This window comes from Gymnoscopelus microlampas (assembly GCF_963454915.1).
Source record: "Gymnoscopelus microlampas genome assembly, chromosome: 17".
NCBI lineage: Eukaryota > Metazoa > Chordata > Actinopteri > Myctophiformes > Myctophidae > Gymnoscopelus > Gymnoscopelus microlampas.
In genome coordinates this window covers 49,152,113-49,177,112 of record NC_139954.1, presented here as the reverse complement: position 1 = coordinate 49,177,112, position 25,000 = coordinate 49,152,113, and the positions used below count along the sequence as shown (strand labels likewise).

At 42.2% G+C, this 25,000-nt stretch overlaps 1 protein-coding gene across 1 annotated transcript in view; it reads right to left on the bottom strand.

The window, feature by feature from the left end:
- lrp1bb (low density lipoprotein receptor-related protein 1Bb) overlaps positions 1 to 25,000 on the bottom strand; it is a 597,729-nt gene that overhangs the window by 202,628 nt on the left and 370,101 nt on the right. Inside the window, exons 24-27 of the mRNA XM_084084305.1 lie at positions 22,400 to 22,597; positions 19,095 to 19,299; positions 13,153 to 13,317; positions 11,271 to 11,515 (exon numbers count right to left, since the gene is read on the bottom strand). Of these exons, the coding sequence (XP_083940431.1) occupies positions 11,271 to 11,515; positions 13,153 to 13,317; positions 19,095 to 19,299; positions 22,400 to 22,597 (813 nt within the window). The remainder of the gene's footprint in view (positions 1 to 11,270; positions 11,516 to 13,152; positions 13,318 to 19,094; positions 19,300 to 22,399; positions 22,598 to 25,000) is intronic.

Sequence of the window (25,000 nt, the reverse complement as noted above, 5' to 3'; positions counted from 1 at the left end):
GTGTGTGTGTGTGTGTGTGTGTGTGTGTGTGTGTGTGTGTGTGTGTGTGTGTGTGTGTGTGTGTGTGTGTGTGTGTGTGTGTGTGTATGCAGCATGCTGTTTCCAGCACACAGACATGAGAACAGAAACAGTCCCTGAAACAAGCCAAATACTCAACGCTTTCACCCAGATTTTCAAGTTGTGTGTCAGAGAACGAGCTGCTCCCCACAAATGAGGTTTCAATGAGGTTTCAATGAGGTTTCAATGAGCTCATTTGAGTCGGGAGTGTCCTCCAAAATAGAGATGTGTGTTTGTGGGCCATGTGGAACGTGATTGCTGCCTGACAGCAAAACACATGAAGTGGCAAACAGATGGCCACGGCTTGTTTTACTTATTTATTTATTTATGTGTTTTCCGCTGTGGGGAGTCATTATTGAACAGGGGGGACAGAGCGACGGAAATGGAGAAAAACCACCACCCCCCCCCCCCTCCTCCTCCTCCTCCTATCCCATCATGCAGTGCAAACATTTTGTCGCCGTCGGGTGAAAACCTTGTAAGTCCGAACCGGTTACTTTTCGGGAAATGGAAAAATATATCTATAAATAAGAACCCAAAGGAACCCAATAGAACCCAATGGAACCCAATGGAACCCTGTGTGTTCCAATGGATCCACTGTTGGTATTATTTTAGTCACAAGCTCGTGTTAATACTTTTCATCTACAAGGTCACAACGCGCCGCCAAGCGACACGCTGTGACCGTGTAGATCGTCTATTTCTGCTGCTCTTACTGTAGGTGACTCTGAAGAAAAGACCAGGTCAAACATTAACACAGTGGCTCTCAACCTTTTCAGGCCGAGACCCCCCAAAATGATCATATTTGGGACTGGGGACCCCGCACCCTGATAAGCTCCCTCTTTTTTTAATATATATATATATTAAAAGTCCTTAAATTGTCTCACTTCACTGTCATCTGGGACCCCTCCAAAATCATATTGGGGTCCCGACCCACAGGTTGAGAACCACTGCGTTAACGTACAAAAAAGCAAAAAAACAAACAAACATGAGAAGCAGTGTTGCCAGATTATGTGAGAGAAACAAGCAACCAGGTCTAGGAAAACCAGCCCAAAAGAAACGACTATGGGCCACTGGAGCACTTTAACATAATACATCAGCTATTTGAAAATAGCCGATCTACAAGCTCACAACGCGTCGCGATGCGACGCGTTGTGATCTTGTAGATCTGCTATTTTCAAATAAAATATTGCGGGGAAATTATAATAAGCAGATCTGGCAACCCTGATGAGAAGTTGTAATATGGAGATATGAGGTTTGTGTCTGACGGCACAGAGTTTAGTCCTCTGCCAGGTTAAAGCCGCTGCAAAAAAAAAAAAAAGAAATGGGAAAAAAAAACTCTCCAGCTCGGTTTGTGTAATTGGAAAACGTCTGGGGAAAATGTCAGCAGCTCTGGGGTTTATATAGCAGAGCTTAAAGCTTCAGGGCTTCTCTCTGCTAGTTGTCCTACAATAACACACAGCACGGTGTGTGTGTGTGTGTGTGTGTGTGTGTGTGTGTGTGTGTGTGTGTGTGTGTTGGGGGAGAAGGAAGGAGATGACGTCACGGTTCATAATTCCTGAGAGGGAGGGCTAGAGGACATGAAGGTGTATGGAAGGAAAAAGTGAAAACTGGAGCAGAGGTGTTTTTAGGAGGACATGACAGAGACAACTAAACAGCCTGGTGAACTATTGAGACGTCTCCGTCCGTCCGTCCGTCCGTCCGAGCCCCTTTTCCGCGGATGAGCGCTCTCTCACTCGTGGAAACTGGTGGGTCATTTAATGCTTCCAGAGGACGTGGTTAAATGTTTGGCCCACTGTAGGCTACTGCCCGTAGGGCTCGATAAGTCCTATCCAATAAACTGCCCACAGCAGTTCTACACAGTAACTAAGTACATTTACTTGAGTAGTGTAAGTGCATTTGTTTTGCAAGCTGATGACTTTCATATTGCAATACTTCTATTTAAATAGAGATATTGCACTTTTGACTCCCCTGCAATTCTAGGAAGGGACTCTTGTGACCGAAACGTACAAACATATATTGTGAATTAACCTCAACGTAAGACCTATTTCAAATAATAATGAAAAATGCACTATTTTTAAAAAACTATTCTGAAAATCTACTTCGTACTTTTCAATACTTGAGTATTTACTTGTCGCGTGGAAACACGAAAATTTTATTTTTCAGGATTCAAATAAAAAAATAGCAGATTGACAAGTTCAAAACGCATCGCTTCGCACTGCGTTTTGAGCTTGTAGATCTGCTATTTTTTTATTTGAATCCTGAAAAATAAAATCTGCTATTTTTGATACTTTTCTGTGACGCTGTGGTATGATCAATTAGGGCATTAATTTACGAAAAAAACACACAAAGTTAAAACATGGAGATACAAGGTTTCTATCCTGACACTAACGATATACTTTGTATCCGCCTCATGCTGGCCAGTAATAACAGGAAGGGGACATTTCTGGATGTTTAGTTTTCTGTTAAAAGGCTGTGTTCAGCATGAAGGCTGTTTGGTAAGGAATAAGGATGTCTCAGCTCTTCTGATGGAGGCATGCCAGAGGTGTGTTGAACCACTTCAAACACAGACCACTTCAACCAGAGGCCATGAGCCTAGACATAGATACTGGCTACAGGACAGACATGGGCCAGTGTTCATGCCAGGTTTTGCGAATGAAGCAAGCAACCAGGTCTATGAAAACAAAGCCCAAAAGAAGCGACTACAGTAGGCCACATGAGCATCGGATCAGTGCATAAATTGTGTATATTTACAAGCCCACAACGTGTCACACCAAGCAAAACATGTGCTATTAAAAAAATAAATGCATAATTTCATAAATAAAGAAATAAATAGGGGGGGGGGGGACAAATACATATTAATTTAATTGAGGCAGCTCTTGACATGAAAATGATTGAGAAACACTGGTTTAAACAACATTAGGAAGCAAAGCCCCAAAAATTAATTACACTTTAGAAACAAGCCCCCAAAACCACAACCCGCAAACTACCAATATTTAACAAGCGACTTCACAGAAAAACAAGAACTAAGTGGCTTATGGTCTCTGTCGGGTGTTCATATGTCCAAAGCTGTTGCTTTTCAGGATTCAAATAAAAACAAAGCAAAATCTGCAGATCTACAAGCTCAAAACTCATAGCTTCACGCCGCATTTCGAGCTCGTACTGTAGATCTGCTACTTTAGATGCTTTTGTGTGACACTGTATGATGAAGTAGAGCGTTAATTTACAAAAAAAACATTTCACAAGTTTTATAAAATGTATACAAAACCTTTGAAAATGGCAGATCTACAAGCTCCCAATGCGATGCATTGGGAGCTTGTAGATCGGCTATTTTCAAATGGCCGAAATGTATATACTGTAGGGCTGAAGTGGTTAATCTACAAAATCTACAAAGCAACTAGTAACTAAAGTTTTCAAATAATTGTAGTGTAGTAAAAGTATAATATTTACCTCTGAGATGTAGTGGAGTAGAAGTAAAAGTACAGAATATTGGAAATACACCAGTAAAGTAAAAAATACCTCAAAATTGTACTTAAGTACTTGAGTAAATGTACTTAGTTACTTTCCACCACTGCTTGTTCCCATTAGCATGATGGTGATCCCAGGTGGCCGGCCTTCTAAAACACCAGCTTTTATTTTGGCCGCCTCTCCCTCATTTCCTGTCTCTGCGTCTCTCTGACCTTTTACTGTAAATGAATGGGAGGCGATTTTTAAAATGTCCTTTTAATGTGAGCTGGGGCTGTTCCTGAAAGCTTTCACTGCCAGCACATTCAACTCTCTTTTGATGCAATAGTACATAATAAGCATAATACATTACTATACTTCAGCGGAGCCTTTTAAGCCTCACTAGCGAGGAACTCTGGAAGCCTTTCTTTACACATGACAAAAGCACACGTACAACCAGTGGTGGAAAAAGTACTCACGCATTTTACTTAGGTAAAAGTATCAATACTGCAATATATAAATACTCTGTTCCAAGTAAAAGTCCGGAATTCAAAATTTGCTTGAGTAAAAGTACAAAAGTATTGACATCTAAAGCTTCCGCTAAATGGCCATTATCTCCTTGTTGTTTTTTTCCGCGCTGAACGCTGTTTGAAACGGCCCCGGGTTTTAGAAACTGCGACTGCTGCAAAATGGAATGTCGCCAATTGAAAAATTCTTCTCTGGGCCACTCACACAGCTACCCTGTGTGTCTACAAGCAGTTTAACGCGCGATCATAAGGTATTTAGCGAGGTCTGTGGCGAGGTGAAAAAATAATAATAATAATAAATTGCTGGCAGTGGTGAGTAAATTATGATATTAAACTCTGGCATGGAATGTGTTAAAGTACCAAAAGTAGAGGGTACTCATTATGAAGAATGTCCTATTTCAAGGAACGTCCTTGTAGATCGGCTATTTTCAAATGGTCTAAATGTACATAGGGCTGAAGTGGTTAATGTATGTTTTGTAATAATAAGCAAAATCTGCAAAGTAACTAGTAACTTAGTTACAAGTTACAGCTGTTTTTCTGAAAATCCCATCGTTGGGATGAATGGATGTGACATTTTTTGCGATGACATAACATCCACTTCTCTGAGTGACGATCGATCATTCCAAAGCTGTGTTAGGGCGCCCCTTGTGGAATTGTCAATCTTTATTTTGGAAAGAACGCATCAATGCGATCTTGGCCATCAATGTGTTAACTCATTTTAGCTGGGGACCCCCTGGAACCTCTCCATGGACCCCTGGGGCTCCCCGGACCCCACTTTGAGAACCACCACTCTAGTGCTATTCTTAGTACAATGTGGAATCAATTAAGATACTGCAGCCCAATAACTTCCTCTCGGGCCGTGGGATCTCACAGTGTTCAGGGGGATGAGATCCACAGCCTCACTGTGTAACTTTGTTTTAATGAATAAAATGTAAGTATGTTGATACAATATAACTTATATAATTGGGGTGGATGTATTTTGTCTCCCTGCTCTTCTATTGAGACATTTAGATGGTCAAAGGTCAGGTCTCACCTAGACACAGGATCTGACCTGATGGTCAAGATTCAATTTATCCCCTGAGCGAGCAGGCAGGCTCTATTAGCTCAATGGTAAACATGTCAGCAAACCAGGTTAAAATCCGGGGTAGAAGAGCAAAGTTACGTAGTGCAGCTTTAAACCCTTTCTTAGTGGAAACGTAGAGTCTGGAAAGTTCAAACCAGACCAACCAGAGCTGACCAACGGACCTGAGTTGCAACTGCACTGGTTTCCCCGTCTCTAAAACAAATCTCTCACTATAAACAGCCGATTTAGAGTACAGGCTTCAGCTTGTAGATCTGATATTTTTGGCTAAGGTCCCATAAACCCCCCCCACAGAGTATGCATGCTGGGTTCCAAGTGGTTCATAATAATGATTTGGATATTAATGTATTTTTTCTCGTACCACAGCCGTTATTACTTTGTCATAAAATGTACTTTGGAGAACAATTGGATCCACTGGAACTAGAAGGTTATTTTTTTCAATTTCCTGAAGAGTAATGTTTTTCATACAAGCTTTCTGCCTGGTAGCACCTACTTTCTGTTATTATTATTTGACATTGTTTTGTTTTGATATTTGATTATATTTTAATATATTCCTATTATTATTCAAATATAACTATACTTTCCAAACAAGAATATGGCCCATGCACTCTCTTATACCTGCAAAAACTTGTGATAATAATAACATAAAAATAAAACTTGTTGAAGCTGAAGCTAGAGGAGTTCTTAACTGTGAATGTATTCACACCGGTAACCTGACACCCTGCTCTCACATCACATGCACACGCACACTGAAGTGAATTCATCACACTTTAACAGTACTCCAAGCACAGTGAAGAGAAAGCAAAGTGAGAACATTAAAGGAGTAGTTCACCCAAAAATTTTTTTATTATATATCAACTGCAATCGCCCCGTGAAGCCTTGAATTCATGGATTTATTTTTGTTTTTGTGGCATTCCTAAGTCAACAATTTGATGAACGTGTGTATTTCCGGTAGGAGACACAAAGAATTACTTTGTGTCTCCTAAATTATTAAATTATTATCAAATTATTAGTTTAGGAATGCCACAAAAACAAAAAACAAATCCATGAATTCAAGGCTTCATGGGGTGTGCAATTGATAGAAAATAAGTATTTTTTTGGGTGAACTACTCCTTTAAATGAATAAATAACTAAATAACTAAATAGATAGAAATAAACAAACTAAGGTACTTTCAAGCTACTCGTGCGTTTAATTCAGCAACACAGGCCCTGGAGGCTGGGAAATGTGTGAACCTTATTAAAGAACAGTTTTTGTTTTGGTTGGTGGTTGGTGTTATTACTTTAGAAAAAAACACATTTCAGTCCAGGCGTTAATATTATAGCATTAATCACAATAATATGAAAACTGTGATTGCTTCTTTTAATTCGCTGTCTCTTCAATAGTGGGACTGCAGCCATATGGCGGCTCTCTTTGATGCTATACTGAGGGCTAGAGCCAAGCAATTATCTTTTGTAAGAGGACCTTGGGAACTGCCTCCATCGCAACACACACACACACACACACACACACACACACACACACACACACACACACACACACACACACACACACACACACACACAATGTCAAGCCACAGATGCAGTGGAATAGAAGTATAAAGTATCACAATTTTTGGTAATTATTGCAATTAAAGTAAAGTAATCAAAACTTTACTTAATATACAGTACTGGAGTAAATGTACTGCCGGAATCAGCTCTGTATTGACGTTCTACTCCCTCAGGCACTGGTGTAAAGTAACTAAGTACATGCAAGTACTGTAAGCCTATTTAAGTAAAATTTTGAGTTTTTTTTTTCTTTTTTAATGTTACTTGAGTATTTCATTTTCAATACTTTTACTTCTACTCCACTACATCTCAGAGGCAACTATTGTACTTTTACTCCACTACATTTATTTGAAAATAATAGTTACTTTGTAGATTTAGATTATTATTACAAAACACATATTGACCAATTAAGCCCTATATTGCATACTTTGGCTATTTGACTAAAAATATCAGATCTACAAGCTTGTAGATGGATGACATTGTTGAATACTTGCTTTTGTATAAACAAAAGGAGTATTTCTTGGTGATGGTGGTATTGCTACCTTTACTTAAGTAAAAGAAAGAAATCTGAGTACTTCTTCCAGCTGCTGTGTCCAGATCTGAGTCTAAGTCTGACTGAATGCATATCGTTGCTGTCGGACAGAGACTCTTATCTGCATATTTTACCTTATTGGGTTTTTCATAAGTTAACGCCCTAAATGATCACACTACAGTGTCACACAAAAGCATCAAAAGCATCAGATCTGCAAGCTTGAAACGCGGCGTGAAGCGACACGTTTTGAGCTTGTAGATCTGCTGCTTTTGCATTTGAATCTTGAAAAAATGTGGACATATGAGGTTTCCACCCCCCCCCCTTTTCAGCTCTTTAAAATAGGATTAGACGTTCTTAGTGGCTTCTGTGGATAATTTGGTTCAATTTGCTCTCACACTTATCTGTGGCGAGCAGAGTCACCAGAGCGCCAGATACAGGAAGAGGAAACAAGCAAATTAACTTCTGTGCCACGTTGGGTGGCACGGCTGAATAGATGCCAACCCGATTACCCCCCCACCACAATAATGCCCATGCATTGGTGGTTGTCTTACATCTGTATAGGACGTTCAGAGCAAAAGGGGGGACGAGGCGAGTTAGAATAAAAGATGGACATACCAAGAGAAATGAAAGGATTACACCAAACTAAACACATTGTAAACGAGGTCGTCTCACGTGGCCAGACTGTTGCCTCCCACAATGTTCAAATGTTTACGGTCATACAGTCTGTGACGCTGAAGCTCTGATCATGATTAAAATATAAAGCGGATGTGAAGCCTCTTCCCCACTTCTGTTTGGTCTTTACAGTCGCGCAAATGTATCCAAATATAATCAAGGAGGTGTCAGTTTCCTCTCTGGGATTTGCGGAGGTGTATTTCCAGACTCTATATAACATTTGGAGATTTGTGGAATATAGTTGGCTGGCTAACGTGAAAAGGTGCACAACGCTCTTGGTTTCTGCCACGGTCTCAGCCATCGGTTCATATCCGCTCTAGAACGGATCAGAAAACAGAAAAAGGAGTTGATCCGAGGCTATAGTTTAGTGGCAAAAAACAAGTGTGTGTGTGTGTGTGTGTGTGTGTGTGTGTGTGTGTGTGTGTGTGTGTGTGTGTGTGTGCGCGCACATGTGGGGGGGGCTCAGCTTTTGTCAGATGTAAGGAGGTGGGGGGGGGGGGGGGGGGGGGCTTGAAGACTTGGCAGTGAGTGACACAGACCACAGCATTAGACCAGGTGGTCTATTCACCACATAGACCAATTAATCCCATATTTAATTTTGTCAGATGTGCATTACAAATAATGAATCCCTTTTGAATGATCCATTCATAGAAGAAAAGAAAGAACGGGGGGGAAAAACGGTGAATGAAAAACACATTTCATGCTGTTAAAGTCTTGGCAGAATTACCTTTGTGCACGCTAATCTGCATATCAAATGAGAATTGGCTAGTGTGTGCGTGTGCGTGTGCGTGTGTGTGTGTGTGTGTGTGTGTGTGTGTGTGTGTGTGTGTGTGTGTGTGCGTGGGCCTTCTGTTAGCTCCACCATAATATCTACAAACTGTATCTTTTTCATGAACAGATTGTTGGGTCTATTCTCTGAGAGATATGAGATGAAGCGTTCCATGGCTGCTTGGCTGCTTCAGAGGAACACGTTTCACTGAAGAGATATTCCATTTGTTGGGGATGTTTTAACCCTTCAAGACCGGGAACGCATCCGTGTCATTTTGTAGATTTATTTGGCTATTCAAAAAATAGCAGATATACAAGCTCATAGCACATATTGTATATCTGCTTTTTTTTTTTGAATGACCAAATAAATCTCAAAATGACACAGATGCTTCCCCGTTCTTAATGGATTAATGAATAACCAAAGTAAGGGACTGCAGGGTTATAGAAGTACTTCATAAACTACACTGACTCCCATGTAATCATGGATGTTCATGCACTGTTAATCACTTTGATTACTGGACATCATGTCCGCCGCTCAATTCACAATGGAAATAATAAACTGCATGCTGCCTTTACTAAGGGACACGTAATCTAGACCATGGGGGGTCTGCAACCGCTAAAAAGTATCAGATTTATAAAAATACGTTTATCTCGTATCACGTTTATCTACGTTTATCAGATTTATTTTCCCAGACTGCGTTTTTGGTGAAAATGAGCCGTATTTAACTGCTGATAACTACAGAACGAACGATCATGGTTACAATGTTGTTGTTTTTTTCGGTGGAGAGAAGAGAGACTGGTCGGTGAGCCTCATGATTGACGGAGTCGACGGAGGGCAGAGCCGGCGGAGCTGAAATTAATTCCATTATGTTGTGTTTTTTCTGTCTCTGTCTCTGTGTGTCACAGGACAGCCTGTTCTACCACCACACATAATGCTGCATCCTCACACACTATCCTGTGGTGCTCAGGTAGCCTATTATAGTGTGTATTGTGTGTGCGTGTGCGTGTGCGTGTGCGTGCGTGCGTGTGTGTGTGTGTGTGTGTGTGTGTGTATCTATATATATACAATTTGAATCCTGCGCCATGTCGGTTGTCTGTATGTATGTAGCCAGTGTGACGTAATCTCACGACAGCATGACATCACGCATGACATCACATCCTACCTATAAATTCTAGGATGCCGTCAGATCGCACCAGTTCGACGGCTTCCATAGTGGGTTTTGGTCATTGGAGAGGTGATGCACGTCACCTCTTTCTGAAGTGGGTACTTTCAAAGCCTGCCGTGGATTTAGGAGAGCACAAAACTCTCTCTCACACTGTGAGGTGCCTGTAAGGTGGCACTGCAAAGTGAACGACGCGTCACGCTAGACGTTCGGGCCGCGTAGCGGCCCAAACGTCTAGTATATATACACACATACATACATATACACACACACACACACACACACACACACACACACACACACACACACACACACACACACACACACACACACACACACACACACACACACACACACACACACACACACACACACACACACACACACACACACACACACACACACACACACACACAGTCATTTCCTCTCTATGCTGTGGTCTTTTCATAAAGACGTTGCTAAAAGCTAAAAGGCAGGCGGTGAGTCTATTGTACAGAATACTAAGGCCATCGTTACATTGATTTACCACCCAGCATGAGACCATCAGCCATGAAAGAGAATGTGATGTGGCCTTGACACAGGTGTGTGTGTGTGTGTGTGTGTGTGTGTGTGTGTGTGTGTGTGTGTGTGTGTGTGTGTGTGTGTGTGTGTGTGTGTGTGTGTGTGTGTGTGTGTGTGTGTGTGTGTGTGTGTGTGTGTGTGTGTGTGTGTGTGTGTGTGTGTGTGTAAAATATGGTGGCTGTTGAGAAAAAGGTGAGAAAGTGTCTACTCATTCTCTGCATCTCATCCATGCATTCATCACATCCCGCCTCAACTATACCACCTCCAAAGTCCTCAACAAACTCCAACATGTCCAGAACTGAGCTGGCCGCCTGCTCAGAGACAACATTACACCAGTCCTCCACAACCTTCACTGGCTTCCGGTCAAACAAAGAATCCACTTCAATACTTCTCACCACCTATACGGCACTAAACAATCAGGCTCCCCCCTACCTCCAACGTCATGTCCCCTCCCGCTCCCTCAGGTCTGGTAACGCAAAACCTCTTGGAGGTCTCCAAGACATTGTATCGTACCTGGGGCGACAGAGCTTTTTTATTTTGCTACCCCAACCTTGTGGAAAGCCCTCCCCATTACTATCAGAGAAGAACCCCCGCCCTCCAATCCTTCAAAACCGCTCTCAAAAACCCATCTTTTCATTATGGTAAATGGTAAATGGTGCATTTAACGCCATTATCCAAAGCGCTTCACATAGATTGTGCCTTACATTCACCCATTCACACACACACACACTCATACACTGATGGAGGAGGAAACCATGCAAGGCACCAACCTGCTCATCAGGAGCCATTAGGGGTTCAGTGTCTTGCTCAAGGACACTTCTACACTAACCCTCTTTACTCAGGCCGGACAGCCCCCCAAAAGAGGACATGTCCGGGTAAAAGAGGACGTATGGTCACCCTGCGTTATGCCCCACGGTTCTTCTTACCTTGTGGCTGTCTGCTGGGGTGGAAGATCTGCAGGTCGAAGGGCTGGGCGCTGGTCTTCTGGATGACGGTGACGTTGCGGCCGGTCCACTTGTTGGCCCGGGCCAGCGTGTTGGTCCTCCAGTCCGTCCAGTAGACGCTGCCCCCGAACAGGGACACGGCGAAGGGGTGGGACAGGTACTCGTGTCCCCGCAGGATCTCGATGACGCCGCTGCCGTCGTAGAGCGCCGAGAAGATGGCGTCAGAGCTGTGGACGAGAAAACGGACGGAAATATTCAATTAGGTGTATTATCCACTGTTGATTTTGTCGACTAAAACTATGACGAAAAATGTTCCTCGACTACCTTTTTTCACTGACAAAAACTAAATATAAACTAAGCTATTTGCTGTCAGAATCAACACTGTATTATCGTTGCTGTCGGGCAGAAACCTCTTATCTAGGCGTGAAATGTTTGTGGAGGGGAATTAATTGGCATAATGAGAAAAAGGGGTAAAAAATAATTGGCTACTCTACTGTCAAATTAAGAAACCTCTTATGTCCGTATTCTTCCTAACTTTTTGTGTTTTGTTGTAAATTAACACCCTACTTGGTCATATTGCAGTGTCACACACAATCATCAAAAGTAATCCAGATCCACAAGCTTGTAGATCTGTTGCTTTTGATATTTTTCAATTTGAATCCTGAAGTTTTGGACATATGAGGTTTCCACCTGACAGAGACGATATCAAAGTACCGCCAACAAATGTACAGTTTAGGCAACATTACCATTTAGCAGACCCTCTTATCCAGAGCCACTTAAATATGCAAGGTAAACGCTGTTTAAATAACATGTTATCTAAACTCAGTGGTGTAAAGTAACTAAGTACATTTACTCAACTACAGTACTGTAATTAACTACAATTCTGAGTTATTTTTTTTACTTTACTGGATTATTTCAAATTTCAATACTTTTACTTCTACTCCACTACATCTCAGAGGCAAACATTATACTTTTACTCCACTACAATTATTTTAAAAACTTCTGCTATAGTTACTTTATAGATTTTTATTATGTTTTCAAAAACATACATTAACCACTTCAGCCCTATATACATTTAGGCCATTTGAAGATCTACAAGCTCACAATGTGTCGTATTGTGAGCTTGTAGATCGGCTATTTTCGGCTATTTAAAAAAGAGAATTGACGGAGGGGATGTTCAGTTTCACAATAATGTGTATCGTCTCATCAATAGCAAAATGAAAACAATTGTATTATAAAAACAAGTAGCCTCGCGTAGCCAGACAATATCACACGACACACTGCGTGGATATTAGTCTGGTCCCTATCAACGGTATATTTTCTTCCAAGGGGCGGTTACAAAAAGATCCAAACGGACTCTATTGGTTAGACCTAAACCAATCAGAGCAGTGCTTCCTTGAACGAACCAATCAGAGCAGTGCTTCCTTGTACGTCATTGCTCCAAATAAGGTGATAAGCCCGCCCACATTTGGATACTGGGCCCTGGTTGGCTCCGCACAACTGCGGAGGGAGAGAATTTAAATCTCTATGGAGGGGGGCCAGACCTAATCTGCCGAGGGCTAAAGTGCATGCAATTTTGCAAAGGCAGATTTGTCTGGAACCAGGCTAAAAAACAAGTACAGCCTACAATTGCTATAGCTCCTAGAATTGTTGGCCATTGTTTGAAAGCAAAGATGGCCATTACATGTTAATCCCTGTTGTTTTAGACCCATTAAGATAATGGAGGTCCAATCTTTTATTCTTTGCAGAGAAATAGTGAAAACGGAGAACACCAGACAGCAATGATTTAACACTTGTGTAATTGAAGGCTTTAAAAGCGTCTGAACACAACATGACATCAGAGACTCTCTAATGGCCGCCTCACCGTGCGTCCGTCCAAACGATCCTCTTCTCCAGATGATCCAGAGTGAGTCCATTAGGCCAGGCTCCTATCTCCATGTCCTTAAACACGATGTGTCGCCCCCCGCCGCTCATAGACGCCGCCTCGATACGAGGGAACGTGGCGTCCCAGTCCGTCCAGAACAGGATCCTAGAGGAACAGAAATACACCAAGAGAGGCAAAGGGTTAATAAGTCTGCTTTGGCAGCATTTATTTTTTAGTATTTTTTTTGTTATTTTAATGTCGTCACACCAGTAGAACCCAATCAAAGGCACCGAAAACATTTATCATCTTTATCATCATTCTTTGAATTAAGAGATGGACGGAGTCACACGCCTAGACTCTACAGACCATAAATGAAGCCCATTTTTTTATGAATTTTAATGAATATGATTTCAAATCCGCCATCTTTAATATGTACAAAAAAGCAACCGGAAATCAATCGCTAAATGAATGCTATTGGTTGGGTAGCTTGTCAATCAAGAGCGGGGGTGGGGAATGAATGCTATTGGTTGTGTAGCTTGTCAATCAAATCATACTGTCCCTCCTAGAGCATAACCTACTTTATCGTCAATTTTAAAATAAATGAGACCATCATTTACCAAAACACATATCATGATGATTGAAAGAAGACTTTAAACTAGCGACTGGAAGCTTATAGTATTTATGACAATGTTTATTAAGGTAAGAAAATCAAGTCTAAAGTTCGTCAAAAACCCATCCGCTTACATTGAGAGAAATTCTTTCTGACACCAGCAGGGGTAAAACAGCGAAACTACAGGCTATTCATATGAACTGACACTTGAACTCACTTCCTATATAGACTCAATTTCAGAACAGGAAGCTGCACCCTTGGACCAAACGCATATTATGCTATGGGAAGGATGCTTGAAACTAGTGATTGAAAACATAACGTCTTTATGAAAAGGTTTACTTGGTTGTAATAACACAAGTAAGTAATTGTATAAGTAAGTAAGTAAGTAGGTCGAAGAGGCTTATTGTTGGTATCAGTCAGAGTATATCCCTGTTTTGCAGTGCACTAGACCCCTGGGCAGTGGTGGAAAAAGTACAATTGTGTTTACTTAAGTAAAAGTAACAATACTGCAATGTAGAAATACTCTGTTACGAGTTAAAGTCGGGGATATAAAATGTACTATTTTAATAATCTAATAAAACCTACAAAGTAAAATACCTCAATATTGTACTTAAGTACAGTACTTAGTTACTTTACACCACTGCCCCTGGGAGATTGATCACTGAAGTGGTCACTTCAAGTCAACATTGACTGGATAATAGATAGCTAGTAGAATGGAAATGATTTAGTAGGGGTTAGGGGTCAGGGGTTAGGGGTTAGGGGTTAGGGGAAGCAGCAACACCTTCTTGGCCAGTATTAATGACAACTGTAGCGTTTTCATGACTTACGTATCGGCTTCAATAACAAGAGCTAATGCTTGCCGCCTTGTAAGGACCTTAACTCTCTGACCAAATGGACCCGTACACTTGCAGTGTTGCAAATGGAGGGGACAAAAATAACTATGCAATCTGACAAATACAGCAGGCTTCGACAAAATTAAAACACAGAAGAGCAGAACATTAACTGTATCACCCCACAATTCATAAAAATGATGACAATTGGAAGAAGAAAAAAAATCACAAACGGAGAGGAATGAAAGAGAATCCCATTTTAAACAGAACCCACTAAGGCTGTTAGACAGACGTCCCAATCAATGTAATATCCGACCAGAGACCATCATCTCACAGTCATTTCTCGTCTGGTTTTGTCAGCAGCAGATCTGCTATCGACAAGCCGGCAACATAATTGCATACATGGTGATGTGGTGTAAAGCGAGCCCATAAACACAGAGAGCGTTCGTTCGTCGTGTTGTTGACCGTCCGTCGCGAAAGAACAGCACCGGGCGGGCGGTCCAGTGTAGCGCTCACACATCTGTGACATTGGCTGGGAAAAAAAAAAAATAAGGGGGGGGGGGGGGGGGGGGAGGCCATCTGCTTCTTTATGACTTTTCGCAGCTCAATGAGGCCTGAAAATGAACACTGTCATTGCTCTGACCATCATCGAGTCCACCGCCAGCCGCCAGCCCCCCTCCTCCCCTCCCCCCACCCCTCAGAAAACACGGGCCCCTGACTGTCTCGCCTTTGGTCCGAGAAGTCTGGGGGAGAGACGGGGAAGAAACAGAGGGCCTTCGCGTTTTAACTCATTAAGACCTGACGCCGATTCTCCAAAATGTCTTCTCAATCCAGTAAATTTTTGGGAAAAAAAACCTAGGTTGCTACATCAGTGGTTCTCTAATGTTTTCATGTCAAGGACCCCCAACATTATATTTATTTGGCCGCGGACCCCCACCTCAAAATATTTTGTTCCAGGGACCCCCCAGAAGCAAATATTTGAGTTATAAATGTTCGCTTAAGAAAAAAAAAGTATTCAATGATTTAAAAAAAAAAAATCACGATTTAAAAAAAATAGCAGATCTACAAGCTGAAACAATTATGTCAAGGACCACCAAAATTATATGTATTTGGCCGCGGACCCCCATCTGAAAATAGTTTTGTTCCAGGGACCCCCCAGAAGCAAAGATTTGAGTTAAAAGTGTTTGCTTGAAAAAATATATATATTCAAAGATTTGCAAAAACATTCTAATATTTGCAAAAATAGCAGATCTACAAGCTCGTAGCGCGCCGAGTGCCGCGCTACGAGCTTGTATATCTGCTATTTTTTAATAGCCCAAAGGAATCGAAAAATGTCACACAGATGCGTTCCCGGTCGTAATGGATTAAATCACACACTGACGACATTGAAACGGGTGTTAGGAAGAAATATCCTTGTCCGGATCAATAGCCTTATTCATTGGATCGGGTCGTGCCGATCAATGGGCTCCGCTCCTTTGAGTGGATTCAAGTAATTAGATTAGAATTATTGCCCTGGAATGGAATTTCGCCTTAAGGCACCAAAAGCACCCATTAATCCTACTCTGTACAGCCATGAAATGCAGTCATCCTCCTAAATGTGAAAGAGTACTATAGGAGGCGAGTGCAAGAGCAGATTACTCATTTCTTAAAGAGTGTTAAATTGATTTTTAGGAATGTCTGGCTTTTTTTTTTTTTTGCTTTTAATCTGAAGTACACTGACTGGACACTGAGTGCCATCGTAAGCCCGGGTTTTGCAGATGCTCTAGTAAGTAACTCTGCTTTAAACCACTTAGACCATCATTTTATACTTTGGCTATTCAAAAATAGCAGATATACAAGCTCATAGCGTGTAGATCATAGCTTGTAGATCAGCTATTTGTGAACATTTTTGAGAATTTGTGCAAATCTTTGAATATATATAAATATTTTTCAAAGCAAACATTTCTTACCCAAATCTTTGCTTCTGGAAATTCTACAAAGTTTTTTTTGTGTTGCTTTAACATCAGTGGTTCTTAAACTTTTTCATGTCAACGACCCCCCAAAATTATATGTATTTGGCCGCGGACCCCCTGATCTCAAAATATGTTGTTCCAGGGACCCCCCCAGAAGCAAAGATGTTCGCTTTAAAAAAAAGAAGTTCACAACGCGTCACATAGAGACTCGTTGTGAGCTTGCAGATCTGATATTTTCAATATTTCGAAACATTTGCAGGAGGCTAGCCTATAGGCTATAAGAGCTAATCTCGCAGACCGCTCGTCCAGTGGTTCTCAACCTTTTCTGGATAAAAGGCCGGCTTGAAAATCTTAAAAATCAATGGTGGCCCACCCATATGAACCACTTAAGTTAAAGGTAGGGTAAGTGATATGTTTTGGTTAAAACAAAAAGGTTTTTGTTAAAAGGTTAAAGCTCTATATTGTGATAGTAATCATTGCTATAGACGGATTTCCGCGCGACGTCATCACAGAGCAGAATGCGCAATCTGCGCATGCCCGGGTGAAAGGCGCGTTCGAAAATACAGCCCTGAGCGGCAGTGAGCGCACTGGCCAATACAAACTAATAGGCGAGTGTGCTCCGGTGCGTAATTTCCACGCACCCATAGGCTTCCCCCTCCTCTGCGCGGTCATATTCCTCTCATGTTTACTAACAGGAAACCCGTCTATAGAGTGTTTGTTCAGTAACAGGAGTCTCCATGTCTCTCCAGCTCATTAATAAACAGAAAACACATTTCCAGGTAGGTGACACCATTTCAGCCAATCAGGAGAGAGTACCCATTTATCAGCTTCATTTTTATAGTGTTCCAGTTCCAATGTTGTATCTGCTCATTTCTTTGTGTCATCACTTCCACTTCCACTTGTTTAATCTGTATCCTGACTGAGTTCTCTGTCCTGATTGGATAAAATTGGTATCCTGACCTGAAAATGAGTTTTCTGTTTAATAAAGAGCTGGAGAGACATGGAGACTCCTGTTACTGAACAAACACTCTATAGTAATGAGTACTATCTGAATATAAATATTGATTGAGTTCCACCATTGGATTAATGTAACCTACTTTAAATTCTTACGCATTAAAATCTGTTTTGCCAATTATTTGGGGGCCCACTTGCAATACCCTCGTGGCCCACCAGGGTGAGAACCACTGTGCTAGTCCACATGTCTCGTGCACCCTGCCAGTAGGTCACAGACGTACCTCCACTTTCCCATATAAACAACATGCCCAAAATACGGGATACCAGGTTGTATAACGGTTAACAGCCCCTGCCACGTAGCTATACCACAAAATGCAACATGAGCAATGTCAATACTTTGCTCTTGATGACTGAGCTAATTGAAATGCCTGGCAGGTGTTCAGATGTGCCGGTGCCACAGTACATTAATTACAGAACGACTGTACGGCACAGACAGGCCAAGCATGAAGGTTCTCACTTCAGTTTTGTGTCTTTTATGAACGGCTGGTTGTGTTGCCTGAAGCCATTTATGATGAACAAAACAAAACAAAAAGAAAGAACATAGTCGTTCTAAGCTCACAACGAGTAGGAAAGCAATTCTTTGTGAGCTTGTTGGCAAATGTGACAAATCCTATATTAACATCGGCTTAAGGGAGGGTGGACCGTCCGGCGGGTGGACTTCTGACGTCACGCTCACGTCAATGCAGCTACGCCCAATTATGGAGTGTGTTGTCTAATCTCAATGTGTCGTCATGGCATCAGGCGCAAACAAATAAGTCAGCTCCATATATGGGCACAAATAGGTGCCCAGTATATGCCCATATAGGGGCATTTACTGGGCATAAAAGGGACAAGGACTGACAGATACGTCCATATATGTATATATATATAGAGTATGTCCATATTTGGTCATATCATTTGGATCGGCGGTGCAGCTTATAGGTGCCCCAAAAATAGGGATGAATGTGATAACATTCTTTTTTGTATTAAATTGTTAAATAGTCCACAGACGGTCCTCACAGCACGTCTTGGTAGAATAAACAAACATTATCTCGGGGATATTGGGCTCCGCAGGGCAAATAAACACAAAACTTATGTTATGCTTTTATTTTCCAACTTCCTGCATGATTGTTTTTTCAAGGAGGAGAGAAAGAAAAGAGATGAGAAACAGGGAGGAGTAGTAAAAAGGATCAAATAAAATGAAAAGTATATGAGGCAGGGAGGAGAGACAAGGCGAGAGGAGAGGAGCTACGTCACTTGTCACCAGTGAAGCCGAAGGACCAGGGGGGACGTTATTGATGTATTCCATATCTGCAGCCTTAATGGACCCTAACACAGCAGACATCTTCATACATCAAGGCAGATGAGGAAGTGAAGAATACAAGGGGGGGGGGGGTTGTTATTTTACTTTATTCCAATAATCTAAGAGCGTGATGGATGTCCCGATGGGGGGCGGCTATACGGTAAGAGGCTGCGTTTTCAGTGATGGAAAAAAGTACTCAATTCTTTTACTTAAGTAAAAGTATCAATACTGCAATGTAGAAATACTGTGCGTACCCTTGTCCGGGGTCGAGGGCGATGGCCCTTGGGTGCTCCATGCCGCCGGCGATCAGCGTGGTCCGCAGGTCCCCGTTCAGCATGGCCACCTCGATCTGGTCCAGGTTGCTGTCGATCCAGTACAGCTTCCCGGCGATCCAGTCCACCGCCAGGCCCTCGGGCGTGGCCAGGCCGTGCTGCACCACCACCTCGATCCCAGACACGCCTATAGAGGAAAAGACAAAGAAACACAACAAGACTAAATAATATAAAAAGAAGGGTTTGTGGGAGCGCGGCTCGGGTGGCTCAGTGGTAAAGTCCCTGCCCACCACCAGGGAGGTTGTGGGTTTGAATCCACCGTGGTGCATCCGGCTTTGTCGAGTGTCTACACACAAACGCAATTGGCCCGTGTTCTGTGGAGAGAAGCCGGGTGGGGAGGATAATAATGGTCATTACACATACTACTCCTACGGGCTGGGGGGCACCTGTCAGCGGGGAGTGTTGGGCGGGAGGAGTAGGGCGAAGGCTCTACGTCCTCCTGGTGGGGGCTCCTCACTGACAGGTGAGTCAGTAGGATACGACAGTAGTGACAACACAGACGTGTGTGTGGGGAGGAAATAATTGGCATAACGACTAAATTGGGGAGAAAAAAAGAGTAACAAATAATTGGCTACTGTAAAGAAAAACTAACAAAGTAAAGAAGGGTTCACACACTCATCTAATGCAGGATGACTTTATTGATGCACAACGCTTGATGGTTCTTCAGGTGCAACACACCAAGACAACATGTTTAAGTCCTTACTTAAAACTCACCTTTTCTCTCTGGCTTTTAACAACATCTGATCCTAAATATTGCCTTTTTTGTTTGCGCTTAGCCTACACAGTGCTCTATGTACAATTCCTGTTCAACTCTTATCTAACGTTCCTACCTTCTGTGTACATATAGGTGTAAATGTCACTCTGTGTCTGTGTACATGGTATGTGTTTTATACATGTTACTGTATGTGTTTTATACATGTTATATATTATATACATGTTATTTGTTCTTTGTTTTGATGTATTGCTTGGGATCCTTTAGGATCTTAACGATTCCCTCTTAACGGTTGGATTCCTTATGGTTGCTTTTAACGATTCCTGTGTTTTACTAAATCTATATGCTCTTAGCCTTCGTTATAATGTTTGATTGACACAAATTCAATCATGCATGCATTATTATTGTGCATACATATTAGTGGTTCTCAAAGTGAGGTCCAGGGACCCTCCAGGGCTACACTTGAGGGGGACCCTTACAGGTCTGTAACTCTGAGGGTGTACAAATGGAACCAAATGGACCCAGGTATAAGGGTCCATTTGGTTCCAATGTATACACTCTCAGAGTTATGGTGGTCGTTGACATTAAAGCCTTTGTATAGCAGTCGTGAAGTCTACATAGATAAAAAATGGTTCCAAACAGTGGTGTAAAGAAACTAAGTACATTTACTCAAGTACTGTACTTTGTAGATTTTGATTATTATTACAAAACACACATTAACCACCTCAGCCCTGCATACATTTCGGCCATTTGAATATAGCAGATCTACAAGCTCACAATGCGTCACAATGCAGCTCTAAAAACGGCTCTAAAACACTGCAGTAAACGGTCGCAATGCGACACATTGTGAGCTTGTAGATCTACTATTTTCAAAATATGTTTTATACATTTGAAAACTTGTGAAATGGGACATTATGCATGATGAGTACTTTCTACTTTTGGTACTTTAAGTACATTTTGATACCAATACGTTTGTACTTTTACGTTTAAGTACATTTTGAATTCCGGACTTTTACTGGTACTACATTGCAGTATTGATACTTTTACTTAAGTAAAACATTTGAGCACTTTTGCCACCACTGGTTCCAAATGTGATGGAACCAGTTCGCGGTTCTTCAATGTTGGATCTGGTTCCTCCTGATCCTCCACATCCTAACACCTAACCACATATGTGTATTGTTGTCTATTCAGAGAGCAGATCCTAACACCTAACCACATATGTGTATTGTTGTCTATTCAGAGAACAGAGCGAGAAACAGCATCTTTCTGATTGTCCCTTAAAAAACTAAAAACAAACAAACAACAACAGAAAGGCACAGACCAACTCTTGAGGAAAGCACTTTGACATAAAAGGAGATTGCTTTCTGCTGTGTTCCATTAACCATGAGGGGGAAAAAAACAAGGTTTTCCCTCACTGTCTCTAATCCAGCTGTTTAAAATGATCTGCGGATGTGACTGAGGCTTTTGTGTTTATCTCACAAAGAGGAGAAATAAGGTACAGCGTTAGAGAGAGAGAGAGAGAGAGAGAGAGAGAGAGAGAGAGAGAGAGAGAGAGAGAGAGAGAGAGAGAGAGAGAGAGAGAGAGAGAGAGAGAGAGAGAGGCTTCCTATGACTCCAGACATTAAGGGTCGCGTATACTCACTGTCTGCATGGATGCACTGACACGGAAAGAAAGAAAGAAAGAAAGAAAGGAGGTAGGGTAAAGTGATATGTGTTGGGTCAAAGCAAAAAGGTTAAAGCACCTTATTCTGATAGTATTAATTGCTATAGACCCCTTAACAGACGACGTCACACTGATAAGAACCAGTATGCGTGCAACCAGTATGCGCGCAATGAAACCCATTCTATCAGGTGTCGTTAGGACGCGCCTCACTAGCCAACACAGAAGAGGGGGTTGGGGACCGGGGTGTACTGAAACCAGCGCACCCCGAAACAACAGGTTGGGAATTGATTGCGTGAAACAATCACCTGTGCGTCCAGTCTCAATGTTAGTAAACAAATAATTGGTCTATAGAGTGTATGTAAAATAACCAGGGGTCCCCATCTCTCCAGCTCTTTAATGCATGGACACATTTCCAGGTGGGTTGCACATTTTCAACCAACCGGGAGAGAGTATCCATTTATTTAGCTTCAATGTTATAGTGATCCAGTTCCAATTGTGTGTCTGCTCATTTCTTAGTGTCATCACTTACAATTTCACTTGTTCATCATGTATCCTGTATCCCAGTTCTCTCTCCATATTGGATAAAATTGCATTTTCTGTTGATGAAAGAGCTGGAGAGACATGGAGACTCCTGTTACTGAACAAACACTCTATAGCAATGAGTACTATCACGATATAGAGCTATTTAACACTTACGTTAACAAAGGAATATCACTTATACCCTACCTCCTATGTGTGGATGTGCAAGAGGGGGTGTGGGCGGACGGGCGGATGTCTGCGAGTGTGTTGTGTTGTGTTGTGTTGTGTTGTGTTGTGTTGTGTTGTGTTGTGTTGTGTTGCGTGTCATGTTACCTCCGGATTCAGACAGCCGTCCCCGGTAGATCTTATCCTCCACCACGTCGGTCCAGTAGAGCAGGCTGCGGTTGAAGTGGAAGTCCAGGGCGATGGTGTTCCTCAGCCCGGGCACCAGCAGGCTGTAGTCACGCTTGTGGAGGTCTATCCGTCTGATCTCGTGGCGGATGGAGAAGATGATGAACGCCTCGAATGGATCTGGTCGGATGTGGGGGGGGGGGGGGGGGGGGGGGTTATAGAGAGAGACATGAGGCAAACTATGTGCATCTGTACACTGTACTGTACTACTGTATCTCTCTGTTGTCGGTATTCTAACTTTTTGCGTTTTCTCGTAAATTAATGCCTTACTTCAGGGGTCTTCAACATTTTTGTTAGGCCAAGGACCTGCGTTCTGAGCTTGTAGATCTGCTATTTTCAGCTAATGTTCCCCATCACACACGATTTGGCAGACACCCTGTAGGACACCCTGTAGTAACTCTGAGGACCCCCTAGGGGTCCCGGACCCCCTGTTGAAAAGTAGCAGATGTACAAGCTCATGGACGCATGATGTTTCCAACCGACAGAGACGATATACAATTGAACAACACGCATAAACACACAAATTGAAGCACGTAATTGAGGCATGGGTATATGCATTCTGCGCACGCACGCACGCACGCACGCACGCACGCACGCACGCACGCACGCACGCGCACACGCGCACGCACACACACACACACACACACACACACACACACACACACACACACACACTCTCACTGGTAATCAAACACTCAGACACTTGGCTCACCATCTTTCTCAAAAAAGAAAAGTGGGCACCACCTCTGCAACACATTCGAGGCGGAATAACAATTTTTTGGGAGAACAGAGTGGCTGTGCCACAAAATGCAATTAAAGCTGTTCTTACATCATGGACACACAGTAGCTCTGCGGCCAGCCAGGCTCCAATGGAACAGAGGGAGAGAAAGGCTGAAACCTAGTGCATAACCAAAGCCTCTTTCTAAGACAAATCCATGATTGTGTTATTCACTTAAAACCTCCGATCTGCAATGCAAAAAAAACAACTAAGAACAAGCAAAGCCTGGAAACCTCGCTGCAAATCCAATAACACCTATGTCATCATTAAATGAGGATGTTTGTATTTGCATGCTAAAACAAATGATTTATGCGTGTGTTGTAACAATTCTGATTCCTCCAAAAGGGGAAGAAATTGCATATTCTTTTCCCACTTTAATGTAAGATTAGCCGCCGCAACTGCCATCAATCTTGAAGTGAAATGGAGAAGCAAGTAATCAAAACGAGGTCCATAAATCTGAATGTGACAAGCCAGGGGAGTTGAGCACGTACATACAGGAACCTCTCCCTGGTTGAAGCAGTTATGGAGTGGTTGGATTAGATTAATTTAATACCAACCGTCACCAATAAAGGCAGAAGGAAGGCTTGTGTTCAGACTGTAAAAATGAATGGACAAAGTGACGCAATTGGTTTCTACAGACCGTAAATGAAGCCGATTTTTCAGCTATTTGAAATCTGGCATCTTTAATATATACAAAAAAGCAACCGGGAATCAATCCTTAAATGAATGCTATTGGTTGTGTAGCCTGTCAATCAAATCATCCCGCCCCTCCTAGAGCATAGCCTACTTTATCGTCAATGTTAAAATAAATTGGACATAATTTACCAAAACACATATCATGATGATTGAAAGAAGACTTTAAACTAGTGACTGGAAGCATATAGTATTTATGACAATGTTTATTAAGGTAAGAAAATTAGGTCTAAAGTGCATCAAAAACCCACCCACTTGCATTGAGAATAATTCTTTCTGACACCAGCAGGGGTAAAACAGCGAAACTACAGGCTATTCATATGAACTGTCACTTCCTCAATTTCAAAGCAGGACACTGGGCCCTTGGTTCAGGCCAGTGAAGAGTTGTTGACCTAACGCTCGGGTTTGTGTGCGTAATTAATGGATTAAAGGACGGAGGAGAACTTCTGAGAGACGGAAACAAGAGCGGCACTCTCCGCAAGCATGGGGAAAGAGGCATTGCACCTCCTTAACTCCATAAAGCAGTGGTTTTCAACCATGGCATTTCAGCCACGGAACCACCATGTGATGAGATTTAGACTCTCAGAACCAAAAACTTTGAATATCTTGTTGTCGTTGGATACGATTGTGTCCACGATTGATGTTGGTTCCATAGGAGAGATAACAGGCAAACGTTGATCAAAATAACAATTATTTAATTAAGTAACGCAGATGTTTAACCAAATGTAACTCTTGAGAGCGTAACATGAAGCCAAATGGACCCATAAGGGTCCATTTGGTTTCATTTTACGCTCTCAAGAGTTAAAGATCTATAAGGGTCCGTTTGGTTACCAACTCTCCATCATTTAGCAGGGGACCACCTGGAACCCCCTCAAGGACCACTGGTGGTCCCCGGACCACTGGTTGAGAACCACTGCCTTAGAGCAGTGGTTCTCAAACTTGTTCATGTCAAGGACCCTCCAGAAGCAAAGCTTTGTTAAAAATGTTTGCTTTAAAAATATATATATATTCAAAGATTTGCACAAACCTTCAAGAAAAATCTGGTCTTGTTT